This window comes from Canis aureus, chromosome 23 (genome assembly GCF_053574225.1).
Source record: "Canis aureus isolate CA01 chromosome 23, VMU_Caureus_v.1.0, whole genome shotgun sequence".
Taxonomy (NCBI): Eukaryota; Metazoa; Chordata; class Mammalia; order Carnivora; family Canidae; genus Canis; species Canis aureus.
In genome coordinates this window covers 19,612,419-19,627,446 of record NC_135633.1, presented here as the reverse complement: position 1 = coordinate 19,627,446, position 15,028 = coordinate 19,612,419, and the positions used below count along the sequence as shown (strand labels likewise).

Below are 15,028 nucleotides of genomic sequence, written 5' to 3'. Positions count from 1 at the left end.
GGACGTGTTCGAGGGGGACACTTAGCTAAGGTCACCAGAGGTTGTACTTACATGGATAAGGGGAATGCTGCCTCCCAGCCTGCACTGCTGCTGGGTTTTTTTCCAGTGAATATACTTAGCCCAAGGCCTGATGGCTTGTGGTTTGGAAAGGCAGGACCTTTCTCTTTGTTTTGTTTGTTTTCTAGGGTAGCTGGATCTGAGATTTCCTCCATGTAATTCAGGCTTTATCCTCAAATTCCACTTTATGTTTCAGTGAAAATTTAAAAAGAATGCTGTTAACAAGAGCATCGCAGGCTGCTTTTTCTGTCTGGCTCTGATCCTCACCATCCCCCGGCCCCAGCCGGTATCCTTACCTTTCCTCATGAGCCTTTTGCAGTGATTCTGGGGCATTTTAGGAGACCCAAGCTTGGATCAACTAGGTTTATTCTTGAGAAGCAGGACCTCAGAGGAATGGCTGCCATGGAAAGTAAATACCAGAATTAAGAGGATAGAACATAAAAGATCCAGAGGCAAAGGAAAACCTCTGGGTGGCACACCATATCACAGGCATGTCCCTCCAGAAGCATATTCCTTGGAGATGGGAGTCTGGTTTCCCCAAACCACTGGAGGCACAGGGAGGCTCGCAGCTGGATCTCTTTGTGGGATTGAAGAGGTTGGTGTGTAGTATCAGAGATCCTGTGAAGAAGGGAGCAGGGATCCAGCATGTTCTGGAAAGTGAAGGCCTCCCAGTTGATCAGAGATATACCCAAGTATGGAGAAGGGGCCAAAAAGTGTAGGATTTCTGGCAGAAAAAGGAATGTCTTACAGCACAGGTGGGATTGTCCTCCTTTTTCCTTCCTGTGGTGAGCACCTTGGAAGGGAGGGATTCTGGTTTCTGGACGAGGCAACCAGAATGATGGACTTGAAGCACAGAGCAGGGACTGAGAAGATGATGGTGTTTGCTCTGGGAAGAACTGGCCTGAGCAGGAGAATCTTCCACTTTTTGTTTTATGTATTTTATTTTATTCACTGATTTTTATTAGGATAGGAAATACACTCCCACAATTCAAAAATTAAGAGTGCGTAAAAGTTCATGCAGCAAAAGGTCCCATTCCGTGCCTCTGAGGCCCACCGTCAGGAACCACTGTGATCATTTTGATTGTATCCTCCCAGAGTTATGCACAGACAAGCAAACTTATGTGGAGAGATGTATGTACATATACACACACATATTCTCTGCCTCGTTTTTGCACACATGCACACTACTCTAGACCTTCTAATTTAGCACTCTGGGAGTTTATTTCTAGACCTTCTAATTTAAACTCTGGTAATTTAATGTACCAAGTACATTAAAAAATATTATATCTGCATATTTCAGTATCTGACTGTACCCTAATTTGACCTGTTCTCTCTTGATGGACATATAAGTGGTTTCCAGGTGTTTGTTATTACAAGTAATGCTGCTGTGAATGATCTTGCATGCTTGTGAGGATACTGAAGTGTAATCGATGGGCCAAAGGCTACATGCACAGATTTTGACGGATATTTCCACGTTGTCCTCTGGAGCACAGAGGTTGTGTTCCCATCAGTGATGTGTAAGTGCCAGACCAGTATTAAACTGAGCATGAAGGAAGAGAAAGAAAAAGAACTAAGTAAAACTGGGAACAAGTTTAACAGGTCGGAAGGTGTCAGGACCAGTGATTTCACATGGAAATAAGCCATAAAGAAGAACGTTGATGGTTGGTGAAGCAGGAGTAATAAAGCCAGCTGAGAGTACAACACAGAGTGGCAGTTAGAACCTCAGACACATCACCTAGACTTGGTGACATGGGACCCAAGAATGGGACAGGGCTACCAGAGGGTCTGCCCTATGGGGGAGAAATAGACCTGTTATGAGGGGTGATGGGCCAGCCCTGGGGAGAAAGATGGATAAATGTCCATTGAAGTGCTGAGCCCGAGGGTGGATCCCCTGGAAAATAACACACAGGGTGGGAGGATGAGAGGGCAGTGTCCTGGAAGTGTCAGGTGCCTCACATAGCTCCCCCCCCGCCCCCCCCACCGAGCGCAGGAGGGAAATCGGTGCAGTCTGATACAGATGTCCAGGCCCACGGAGGCGGACAGGAGGACAGTGGTGGGAGGGGGCGGCAGTTTGCATAGCTCCTCAAAATCCCTTCCAGCTCAACACTGAACATATTTGAGAGGCTGCCCTTCAGTGCCCCGCTCCCTGGCTTGTTTCTACCCAGGTGGGCACAGAGAAGGAACCTGGGAACTGCTGCTCTAGCTGTGATGCTGAAGCAAAGGAGAGACTAGTTTATGAGGGCAGTGTGTCGGGTGCCTTGGGAGGGCACGACCACTGTGCTATGAGTCCCCAAAGGCAAGAGTAGGAAAGCCATGTGGAGACAGCCGTGCCTGTAGGCTTCGGGAAATCATACCTTTGAAAGTTTAGAAGGAACACAGAAGACGACTCAGAATATGGAACTAAAATATAATGTTGTTTCTGACTGCAGCCTCACAAATGATATCAACACAAAGGAGACGCTTGGGGGCTCCTGGAGAGAAGCTAGTTTTCAGAGGGGCTTGTATGAAAACTAGAAAGGACAAAGCAGAGTGCCCCTGCATAAGCAGCACCAGCAGGGGCAAACCCCAAACAGAAGGACAGTGCCAAGGACAGGAGAGGCACTTTTGGTTAAAGTTACATCCTCAAGAAGACCAAAGAGAGAACGGGCTCCCTTCCACTGATGCCTCTGGCACAAAGAACTTAGGGCAGCAGTCCCCAAACTGTTTGGTGTCAGTGAATTTTAAGATATCAGGGAAACTGGGTGAGTTGTTAGCAAACTGGAGGTGAACTATTTCCTCTTCCCCCACCCCCCAGCTGGCAAAGAAAGTTAGATAGGTTCTATGAAATTTAGTCTGTTGAGGCTGGGGTTAACCCCTGTGATGGGTTGTGGGAGGCTGGGAGATGAACTAGGGATGGTATTCATTAAGAGCAAGTTATATCAACTTGACTTTGTGTGTTGGGCCAGGAATGCATCGTGTGGGATAGACGGGGTAAATGCGTGCTTTGTGAGGCATTGCACGAACACTGCTCAGGCAGTCTTTGGATGAAATAGAGGAATATAGGATGGATGCTAAGAAAAGTACTCCAGTAATAATAGCACCTAGAGACCAACTCTAGGAGGATTTATTGTAGAGGGTGACAGTCCTCTGCCCTCCTGCTTATTTAGCATTTTAAAAAAAAGATTTTATTTATTTATTCAACAGCACAAACAGAATGAGTGGCAGAGGGAGAGAAGCAAAGAGCCAACCTGGGGCTCAATCCCAGGACCCTGGGATCATGACCTGAGCTGAAGGCAGCCACTTAACCAACTGAGCCACTGAGGTGCCCCTGATTTTGCATTTTTAACATATAATGTGGAAGCTCATCTAGAAGGTCATGAAGCTCTGATGATGTGAAGCCAAAGAAAAACCAACTGGATCAACTGACATTGAGATTCATAAAAACCTATATAGACTGGAGTGATAGCTAGGTTGCCAGGAAGAGGGTAAAAGGTCAGAAGAACCTAAGTAGTGGAAAATCACTAAGGTATGGAAGGAAACACTTCATAACGGAGCCAAGCAACTTGAGGACAGGAACATACCTGTGATTTGACCAGGAAGAGGGTCCTGAGGAAGATAAGTGGCCCTCATGGTGGAGACAGACTTTGTCTGCCTGGAGACCTGGGGCCAGGGAATGAATAGGGTGATGAAGTCAGATAGCAGGTCTAGACTCTTCATTTGAGAGGCTTAACGATAGAGAGAACAAAAGAAGGAACAGGGCAGTGAAGTTCTAGCCCCTTCTATAGTAAAAGAGACAAGCAGTCTAAAGACAAGCAGGGCTAGTACACAAGGAACTAAATAAAGATTCTGGAAATGAGTAGTCAAGATGGTGAGCACCTGAGGGAGTGCAGAGCCATTGAGTGGGCCTTCTTGTCAGCGATCAATGTCATGGGCCTTGACTGTGTCCCATGACCGTTGGGTGTTTTCCGTTACTCACCTAGTTCGTATGGCTCAAACACTTGGCAGAGGAGAGGCAGTGGGGGAAGTGAACTCACATTTATCTGATGCCTCCCATGTGCTAGGCCCTGTGCCAGGTGCATCACTTAGGGCTCACGTGGTTAACCCCTCACAGTAACCCTATGAGATATAAACCCTCAATTCTACACAAGTGAGGGTGGCCCCGGTGGCGCAGCGGCTTAGCGCCACCTGCAGCCTGAGGTGTGATCCTGGAGACCTGGGATTGAGTCCCATGTCGAGCTCCCTGCATGGAGCCTGCTTCTCCCTCTGCCTGTGTCTCTGCCTCTCTTTCTGTCTGTGTCTCTCATGAATAAATAAATAAAATCTTAAAAAAAAATTCTACACAAGTGAAAACAAGTGTACATGAGTCTGCAGCCTGCACGCTCCGATGGTGTCATGCCAGTACCATCGTGGCATAGTTGCCCCTAACAGGCTAACGTCCCTCTCTGGGGAGGTAAAGGCTGATTGTTACCTTGAGGGATTGCTTTTGGCTTCATCCTTGATTCATCTGCCATCCTTCCTTCTACGCCAAGGCTCTTGGTTAGAGGGTTCGATGTAAAACTTTTAAAAATTGCCTTCATGCCACTGAATTCCCAGCTGCATTTCCCCCTCTCCTCAGTATTCCTCTTATCCACACCTACCTTTCCTCTTCTCATACCTCACAGTGGCCACTCTAAATCTGTACCCCCTTTTGTTTGACTGCTACGTCCTTTGAGAAGGAACATACCTGCTTTACAGAGATCAAGGCCATGGGGAAGATCTCCCTCACCTTGCTGTTGCTCATCTAAAGACTGCCTGGACCCCACCCCCCCCACCCCACCCAGAATTCCCTTTGTGCTTAGCTAATCCCCCCATCCCAGGCTGCCAATTCCAGTGCCTTTCCTTCATATTAATTCCTCCTGCCCAGCTTCTTGGTCCTCAAAGGTAGTCCTAGGGACCTACCTGCTAAGTGGTTAAAGTACCAAAAGACTTTGAGACTTTTCAGGAGAAAAAGCAGGAACAAACTGAGTGTAGACAGTCTTTTCCCCATTGAGCACCTCTCAGTGGTGGCCAAGTCCATGGGCAGTAGAGACAGAGCTGGACTGTGATGCCTAGTGGTTCAGGCTAGTCAGGTGAGAATCCTCCCCTACCTTTGTCATGCATGTGCTCTAAGCCAGCAAGAGGTTTGGAGCCCAGTGGTGCACACAGCACAGGCCAAGTCAGAGGCCAGTGTCTGTCCTGGGACTGCAGGTAAGAAGGTAGAGGACAGGTATGCCCCAGCCCATTGGTGCTGGCCCATCAGGGACCAGTAAGAGTGCAGCTGTGGGGAGGTCTGAGATCCAGGGCCCTGAGGCCCATAAGGGTCACCTTGATTTCTCAGCCCAATCCTCTGGTCTTGGTAGGAAAATGTCTTATTAGACAGACAGCCCTGTGGGAAGACAACCGGGGCTGTCTGTGGGCCAGCTCAGGTGGACTGGCTCACAGAGCAGCTGGGAGGCTGGGGGGCTGCTTATGCTGGAAAGCACCATTTAGCCCTCAGTCCAAATGGTATCAGCGGGAAGGAGAGCAGGGGCTGTAGCCCAGCACCCTCTCAGCCCTGAGCTGCCATTCAGACCCTGTTTCCCTTCTACGTTGGAGAAGGGGATTTACAAAACAAGATACCAGTGGGAGTTTCTCTCCTTAGACACCATTGTCATTAGGGAGGATGGACAATTTCCTGCTGGCACACCTGGACAGCAGCAGACCTTGGTATCAGATGCCAGCGCTTAGAATATCAGTAAAGGTGGGCAGGGAGGCCTACGCAGTTTCCTTGGCTGCCACTCTGTCCACCCAGGTCTCTGCTCTGCTCTGTTGCCAAGTGTTTCCTTAAGTCCACATCCCCGTGCCACAGGCTGCTCAGAGCATCCCCCAACCTCTTGGGTTTCTTGCTGCCATGAATGGCACCATCATCTATCATGTTACCGAGGCTCATGGCTCGCTCGCTCTCCTTCACTCCCACACCCGGGCAAGGCACGTGCCTCGGTGGCATCACCTAGACTCATGCCATCCCTTTCTCTTGACCCAGGCAGAACTAGCCACTCCCTGGAAGCCCTATGTTTTCTGGGTAGTGGCACTAACGGCCTGTCATGATTATTTGTGTGTCTCTCCCCACTCAGCTGTGAGCACCATTGGTTAGTGTGGCCGTGGGTCTCTGCACAGTGCCTAAATGTCAGTGGGGTAGGTGTAAGAGGTCAGAGCTGCTAGTGAGAGGGATTCACAGTTGAGTAGATAAGTATGAATTCCAGGGATTGCAGTGGCTTTTCAAAATTGCCATAAAAGGGGATCCCTGGGTGACTCAGCGGTTTAGCGCCACCTTCGGCCCGGGGGCTTGATGCTGGAGTCCCAGAATCGAGTCCCACGTCGGGCTCCCTGCATGGAGCCTGCTTCTCCCTCTGCCTGTGTCTCTGCCTCTCTGTGTGTGTCTCTCATGAGTAAATAAATAAAATCTTTTAAAAAAAAATTGCCATAAAAGGCCAAATGTTCTCGAAGCTACCAAGGAGTCTGGTTTGGAGTGAGAGGGTTTGGTATAGAGTGTGAGGCAGAGTTTAGAGTTGGGACGTATAAGCGTGCATAAGTGTGCTGCGTGCCGTGGGTCACCTGCACACGGGGGTCAATGTGCTTACGGGGGTGGGGTTGGCACCCATAGCCCATGTAAGGGGTGTGTGGGTCTCTCTGTGTGCCTGTATCTGCTGTTCCAGGCCCCGGGCCTCACTGTTCCTGTGCCAGGATGGTCCCGGTGTGGCACTACGGAGCTGCCGGGGGTTTGTTCAAACTGCAAGACAGCCCCATAGATGGGGGCTGGTGTCCGCGAAGATGCCATGTCTCTTGGTTCCCATGAAGAAAGTGGGCGGTCCCCCTGGGGCCACCTGCTGCTCGCCCTCTGCATGCTTCCTTCTTTCTGGGCTGCTCTGCTGAGGAGCTTTGCGTGGAGAGCTGACTGACCCTGAGTGCTTTTTTTCCCTCTCTCTTCTTACAGTCAGTTCTGAATGTGATCAGTGAGCTGCAGGAGCAGATGTGTAGGCTGCAGCTGGACATCCACAGGCAGATCCAAGAGCGCCTCTCCCTCGGTAGGGGCGACCCTGAGGAGGTGGCAGCCGGTGACGGTGCGGCCCAGCCCCCGCCCTGCAGCCAGGACGGTGCCTGTTGGGAGGGGTCACCTGTAGGAACCACACTTAAGTATATCAGAGCATGCGTGTGGGGGGCACTTCACTGGTGGAGGGGCTGGGGTTTCTTCTAACCTTAAGTGCGTGCAGTGGCTTAACATGGCTCTGTGGTTACCTCCGGGCTGAGCTCTGTGACCCTCCCTGAGCAGGTCTGAGTAGGTGAGGCCACCCCTCAGACAGGCAGTGGCACTCGTCTTCCTCGGGGTTGGGAATGAGCTGTGTCAGGTGCACTGAGGGATTGGGCGTTCGTGCCAAAGGAAGCCCCAGGAGTTCCCTTCCCAGGTGTGATTCAGACACTGCTTCTTCTGGGCTGGGAGAGTCGATGAACTTCCATCTCATGGGATTTCTTTTCTTTTTTTTTTTTAAGGAAAATATAGCATCATGAAAGAATCCTTTCAAGTTTATTTTTAAAGAAGTTGATCCCCAGTGAGAAAATAGAACACAAGTTTCCATTTGCTATGACAATGAGGTCATCATCTGAGTTTCTAGGAAACATTCCCCACTTCATCACATTAGAGGGATTTCACAACCTCTGGGCCCCAAAGGGTATATCTTTCTGGTATTCTGGACTTGGCTCCTCACACTGCTGGAACGGGGTCCTATTTGACCTGGCTGGGCCTGGTGATGGAAACTGCATGGAGATGACCTATGCCCCTGGGGCCCACTGTCAGAGAGGACTTGAAAGCTTGAGGGAAGGTCAAGGTCACAGGCATGAGCACTGCAGAGGGTCGGCCTCGGCTCTGGGGGAAGTTACCACGATCCATACTCAACTACGGAACATATTGAAACTCTACCCAGACTCAGGCATTAGGGGAAGTGCTTGGGGGCAGGGGGTTAAGATAAGTAGGAGATTACATTAAATTAAATAAATGATTGAGGGGAAAAAAATTATAAGGGGATAAAAATGAGAGTCCAGGTATAAGTGTGGATTTGGACAGGGAAGTGCTGAGAAGGTGCTGGGCATGCCCCATGTTGAGTGGGTCACCGCAGAAGAACCTCTAAAAGAGGCTAAAATTTGCACCAGTGTTTCTAGATGATGATGGGCAACAGACAACCTAGAAAGAGAAAGACGTGCCCCTGACCGCATCATACTCTATGTCTCCTGGTGGTGCCTCTCAGGCAGGACCAGAAATGTTCTCACAAAACCATCCTGAATCAGCTGCAAGTCCCACGAGGCCTTAAAGTCTAATGTTGCAGGTCATGGATGCAAGGAAATTAGCTTTTTTTTTTTTTTCTAAATTTTTTTCTAAAAGGGCATCAACAAATGTTTACCTTAGCTATGAGAAAATCTTTCTGAATTACCCTACAACATTCAAGGGTCAGCAGTGTAACTTTTTGGCAAATTGTCTCAGCTCCGGGCCAGTTAAATGATGAATTGAATTTCACATGTTCATTTGTCAGGAAGGAATGCAGACCTACTGCGTGCCAGAGGGAGCAAAACAGACTTGGGGTTAGCCAGACCCCTCACGGAGTTCACAGCGTGGGAGGAGAACTAGCCGTTAGCCATCATATCAGTAAATGTCTGATTGCAAAGGATGTAGGAGAGCTACAGGTGCCCCGTGAGTGTAGCAGGGGGGCCTGATGAAGTGTGAGGGTCGGTGGGAATTAACCCAGCAGACCACTGCAGACAGGAGGGAGCGCTGTGTGCGAAGGCCCGAACTGAGTTGGGAGGAGCCAAGGGATGCCAGGATCAGATGTGTGCTTTAATTACATTGTTCCCCTGGATGCAATGGGGTGGGGGGTGGGGGGACAGTGGCGTCAAGAAGAGAAGATGAGGGGCATCTGGTTGGCTTGGTGGCTCAGTGGTTGAGAGCCTGCCTTTAGCTCAAGTCGTGATCCCAGTGTCCTGGGATCGAGTCTCCCATCAGGCTCCCTGCCTGTGTCTCTGCCTCTCTCTCTCTCTCTCTCTCTGTCTCTCATGAATAAATAAATAAAATCTTAACAAAAAAAGGGGGGGGAGGGGTGGCAAGATGACAGAGGAGCAAGCCCTGGAGAGACTGGGCGCGGGCTGTGGAGACAAACCGCTAGGCCAGAGTAGTGGAGTTGGAGAGAGAAATTGATTTCCCTGGAGGTAGAATTACCCAGGCTTAGGGATGAATTACATCTGTGGGGGAGAGCGAGGTGCCAAGAATAGACCCCAGGTTTCTGGCACAGGCAAGTAGGTGGATGGAGATGCCATTGAGTGGGACGGGAATGTCTTTTAAAGGGGGAATTAAGTGTTCCACTGGGCCATGGCAGTCGGAGATGCCTGCGTGGAGGTGTTAGGTAGGGAGTCTGTGGGAATCGAGTTCAGAAAGCCTGGAAGTGATCACTCTCATGCTAATTTTTCTGATAGGACTCAGGCAGCAGGACCAACTGTCTGTTAAAGGAGCCTTGGTTTGGGACAAGGGTGCTTAGTGGTGTCATCTTTGCTAAAGGGGTAGTTTAGACAGCAAAGGGCCCTGTAGTCAGAAGAAACCATCTGACTTCCAGCTCACCACGGCCAAGTTGTTCAACTCTCCCTTCCTCATTCAGCGACCTTCAGTGGCTCCCTACTGGCCAAAGACTGGCATCAGAGCTCCATATATCGCCATCCAAAGCCCTTGCAGTAGGGCCCCACCTTATCTTTCCAGCCTCACCTCCCACTGCCTCCTGCCCTCCGCCCCAGCCCAACAGACTGTCTCCCTGTCTGCCTCTGGGATACCTTCTCCCTCTCTCCTTCCTTTAAGCAGACCCACTCCCCTGCCCTGGAGCACTCAGACTGGCTCTACATTTGGCATTTGTTCTCTAGTTTTCTGTCCTGCTGGTTGTCCCTTCTTCTCTAGAGCCTTCCAGGATCACACGCCACCCCTCTCCAGGTTCCTAGATCGCTCCCTCCAGCACAGAGAGGTGCTCCCACCTAGCCTGCTTCCTCCTCCTTTGTAATAAGCTGCTTCGCTTTGCACCTCTGTTCCTCTTGCTCCCAAGTCCTATCTGTCCTGCACAGCCCCCCCCCCCCAACACACACACACACACACTTGTGCACAATCTGGGCACACCCCGCAGGGGATGTGGATTTCAGAAAGGGGCAGGCTGAACAGGTTCTAAAAATAAGAAAATCTTCTCTTCCTGTGCCTGAAACTCCCTGGCTTCTGTTTTCTAATGGCCCAAACAGCTTTTCCCGAAACAGGACCATGTTTAAAGATTCAAGCTGCAGCGTGGAGCATGACGCAGGTGCTCCTGCCCCAGGCATCCTCTGCATGAGCCTCACCAGGGTTGGAGATCCAGGGAACACTGTGCTCTGTAACCATCAGAACCTTGTTTTTCTCCCTCATCCTTCTAGGAGTTACTGCAAGAGCTCAGGCACCTCAAAATCAAGGTGGAAGAGCTGGAGAATGAACGGAATCAGTATGAGTGGAAGCTGAAGGCCACTAAGGTAAGAGGCGGTTCTGACGCTTTCAGAGAGTTTGAGGTCTGGTGGCAAGGGTCTGCACTCAAGCCCAGGGTTTGCAATAGCCTAAGCTGGAAGCACGCAGATTGACCCTACTGTGTGCACACGCAACAGTGCACAGATTGTGCAAGCAGGCAGCTTGGGTCTAAGAAGCCCTTCTCGTAGGGAAAGCCTTCTGAGATGATTCATGCTGGAGTAGCTGAGTCTCCTTCCTCTCTCTGTGTCCCGTAGCACCCCTAGGCTGGCCTGGGACCAGGACAGGGCTGTGAGCAAGGGAGAAGCCTTCGGGCAGATGAACACCAATGTTATACTGGCTGCATCACTTTAAATACAGCAGTCCGTTTATTAATCAGTTTTTAAAATAGGCATGCTTCATTTTTAGCCTTGAATACGTATGGAATATACATATGGAATATACTTATATATACATAATATATACATATTCCATAGATGCATAATTTGACTATTGTTTTAACTAAATCAAGTTTCTATTGAGCTGGGGAGCTAGGCTGTCCTGGGGTTGGGGGGAAGGAACAACCCCTGGGCAGCATTTCCACTTGAGGGAACCTCTGAAGGCACATCTGCTATTTCACTAAGGTCTCTGCAGCGCCCCCCAGGTGTGTTAACAGATTTTCGCTTCTTACTGGAGTTTTAAAGAGTATTTAAGAATTTTCTTAACTTCTAGTTTGTAATTTTATTTTTTCCTCTAGGTTAATTTTTATGATTTATAACAATAATACCCCTTACAGAGAATTTTCAAACCTTTAAAAAATGAATTAAAATCACTTCTATACCACCCCAGAGCTATATTCCTAATATTTCCTTCTAGGAATTTCTCTTTTGAGGTGTGTGTGTGTGTGGGGGGGGTCTCTCTTTCTCTTTCTTAGTTTCTAATGTTGGTAATTTATGTATAATATATGTCCCTCTATTAAAACTCTGAACATGATATTGATGTAGGTATAACATGTTGTATAAAGTGATTTTCTTAACCACTTTATGGATGAGGAAGCTGAGGCACAGAGCAGTGAAATAACTCTCTTGGAATAATACCAAGTCAGCACTGATCCTGGCAAACCAAACCCACTTCTCTCCAGCTCTGTTTTTATCTAAGTGACCCTTGTATGTAGGGTGCTTCACTTACCTGTTCCAGGAGCAGTGGTTTTCTCAAATAGCTCAGAACCTCTGTCACAGTGCCCCACTGCTGCAAATCCCGTCTCGGGGAAGCCTTTGAAGTTGAACATGCCACCTGTTATAAAACCAAATACCTTTTTTTAGATCACTTAAGCTCTTTGCCTTGGCATCTAGGCCTTTGAGATACTACAGGTTATTTAGTAACTATCAGGTGTGAGACACCTCTTGTGTGCCAGAATACATCAAGCCCTTCGCCCACTTCTTCCTCATTTGATCAATAAAATAGCCTACTGAGGTCTATTGATTTATTTTCCTCATTTTGGTGGTTAAGAAAACCGAGGCTCAGAGTGGCCAGGGTGAGGTTCAGATCTGGTTCTGTGTCATTCCAAAAACCATGCTCTTTTCTCTACAAAATCCTGATTCCCTGCAGTAAAAACCTGCCCCGTTCTTAAAAGTTCTTCCATTTTCTGTGTTAATCTTGTCTGTCCCTGAAAGTGATTCATTTTCAAGTGCAGCAGCAGTAGGGTGCGCTCCCTGGGTTTAACGAGGCCGAGTTCTTGCAGGGAGCTGGGGTGCCCACCTGCCTGCCAGTCTGCATACCTTTGCCTCGGACCTCTTGCCGCACAGGTGCAGCCTCAGTGGCCGTGGCAGTAGGGTACTCTGTCCTTGTGGTCAGGTAGAGAGCTTGGGGCCATTGTAGACTCCCCAGCTGTGGGGACCGGTACTACACTAAGCACAACAGAGCTCCTGTCATTTCTGACCTATTCTGTGGAAACTGGCACATGGGAGGTGGGGCCTGGCCACTTAGTCTACAGGATTTTAAATAGATAACCTCACCTAGAGGCAGGCCTTAAGAGAAGAGACCTCCGTATGCTGGGTGCTGGGCTCTGCCTCGATAGGCCCACATCACCAACATCTGTCGTGGGTCCCTCAGACAAGCATTGGGCTTCCAGATTCCTAACAGAGGCCAGCTCTCACTCTGACTGCAAAGAAAGGGGAAAATGGTCATGGAAGGTACAAGAAAGATTAAGAGGATATCTTCTAAGAATACTGTGGTCCTTGTAGAAATGAGAGGCGTTTGGACCAAAAATCTTAAGGCTACAGTTTTCAGAAGCCACCGACATTGTTAGTTGTAAGTCACAGGCAGTGAGGCCCTAAGTGAGCTCTGGAAAGCTGCCTTGTGGCTGTAGGCCTCAACAAGCTGTTTGACGTAGCGGGGCTTGGCTCTCTGGCCTCCGTGGATCTATACACCGAGATGGGCTCCATGATAGGGGCCTCCACCTGTGCTATTAACTCAGGAGCAGGCTATAGTAGGTGGCACCTGGCTTTAGAGCAGGTGGGGTTGGCAGCCTGGTCACTGAGTGGCTCTGTGCCTTAGACCTCGAATCCTGCACTCCTGGTGTCTCCCCAGTAGCGACATGCAGGGATATAAAGCCAGTGTGCCCCTTGGGATGGGACCGACACAGTTCTGATCTTCTAATGAGGATGGAAAGATATGGAAATCACACCTAATGTTATGTGTGAAATTTAACAAGCTCTGCTTAGTGGAAATGTGGGAACCTGCCAGTACAACTGTCCGTGTGGCTGTGTACGAATGTAAGTATGCAGCTTTGTAGCTGTATGACATGCTTTATTTGCAACAGTGTATCTGCTCAGCACACCTGAATGCTTGTACGGAAGTACATGTTGGGTGAGTGTGCACAGGGCCTGGAGGCTGGGCAGAGGCCATGGCTATGCATGAAGGCTGGGAGAGTACTCGAAGGAGGGAGTACTCTTGGCTCACTCTCCGTCTACCAGGAATGACTTGGTTTCCACTATACTTCCTGTATGGGCTAGGAAAATGAAAGATGTGCACACTTGTTACAATGGTGTTTATACGTGCTGTTGCATGAATATCTTGGAAGAAGGAAGGCCACATCCAGAAAGAGAATCTCCATCAGCAGCCCTCCCATTGTGCACACTTCCAGCTCCTCAGGCCTCAGTGGTGACTGGGCCGCAGGGGGCAGGCTAAGGAAAGAGTCTGGTCAGGTAGGAGGGTGCAGGTGAAGAGCCAGAGCCAGGGGCAGGGCCAGATTGGCCAGGAGGAGCGCCACCTGCTGGGGAGGGCCGTGAACACCTCTGCTCACCTCTGACACCTCTGCTCCTGACTGCCCCACATGCCATGGGACCCAAGCATTGGTTCTGGTCTCTGAATGACTTGAGGTACTTCGTTACAGTCTGGTAGTCCCTCTGAGCCGCTAGGGGTCCTCTGTTGCTCTTTCAGGCTGAGGTAGCCCAGCTGCAAGAGCAGGTGGCCCTGAAGGATGCAGAAATTGAGCGTCTGCACAGCCAGCTCTCCCGGACTGCGGCTCTCCACAATGACCATGCGGAGAAAGGTAACTGGTGTGGCTGTGATCGAACATGGTTGGCCCTGGGCCCTGAGCCCTCTCTCGTAAGTGGACGTGTGTGTCCCTGAGTGAGTATGTATATGCCTATGTGAGAGGCATGCCAGTGTGCGCGTATGTCCTGTGTGTGTGCAAACATGCCCAAGTGAATAGATGAGTGTGTGCACGCATGCACGCACATGCTTGAACGGGCCTATAAAGTGCAGCTGTATGGTGGAATCATTGCCATGAACTCCTCCCATGTCCAGAAGACTCTGCTCTGAAGGCTTTCTCAGATGTAGTCTGATCATTAAGCTCCGTACAGCCACCTCTGGAGCTTTTTTTTCACTTGATTGATAGGACTTATTTTTGTGTCATCCCCATAAGGGAGGCTTTAGTGATTCACTCACTTCATGGATGCTCGCCTGATACCCAGACAAGGCCCTGAGGTTACAGAAAAAAATCAGTTATTTCTCATCTGTTAGATCTCAACTTAAATGTTACCTCTCAGAAAGACTTTTCCTGGCCACCGTACCTCAATGAGGTGCCCCCCAGTCCTATTGTCCTCTATGTCGGCATTCTTCTTGTTTGTGTCCTAACACTTAAAACTTATCAGGGCTGTGTTTGGGGAGGTCTCTTGGTATAGACTGTTGTCCTCACTGTGGGGCCAGGGACTGTCTCTGTTCTATTTAAGACCATATCCACGGAACTTCACACAGCATTCAGCCATGGTAGGCCCCTAAGGAATACTGAGTAAGTGAAAGGGCAGTGGATTGTCCGTGATAAGTACAAGTCTGCTGATTCAAAATAGAGGATGAATCCCCAAATCCTCTTATCCACACCTATTTGATATTTACAGCTATTCACCTGGTGTACAAAATAATCACACACCTTGTGACTTCTCCTACCTG

The 15,028-nt window shown here is 49.4% G+C and overlaps 1 protein-coding gene across 14 annotated transcripts in view; it reads left to right on the top strand.

Annotated features, from left to right (window-relative positions):
• Positions 1-15,028, top strand: part of PPFIBP2 (PPFIB scaffold protein 2) — a 169,894-nt gene that overhangs the window by 102,500 nt on the left and 52,366 nt on the right. For 12 of the 14 annotated variants that reach the window (XM_077866624.1, XM_077866623.1, XM_077866619.1 and 9 more), the window contains 3 exons: positions 7,028-7,210; positions 10,516-10,608; positions 14,018-14,129. In XM_077866624.1, coding sequence (XP_077722750.1) covers positions 7,028-7,210; positions 10,516-10,608; positions 14,018-14,129 — 388 coding nt within the window. The remainder of the gene's footprint in view (positions 1-7,027; positions 7,211-10,515; positions 10,609-14,017; positions 14,130-15,028) is intronic. The other 2 variants (XM_077866626.1, XM_077866630.1) reach the window with 1 other exon arrangement.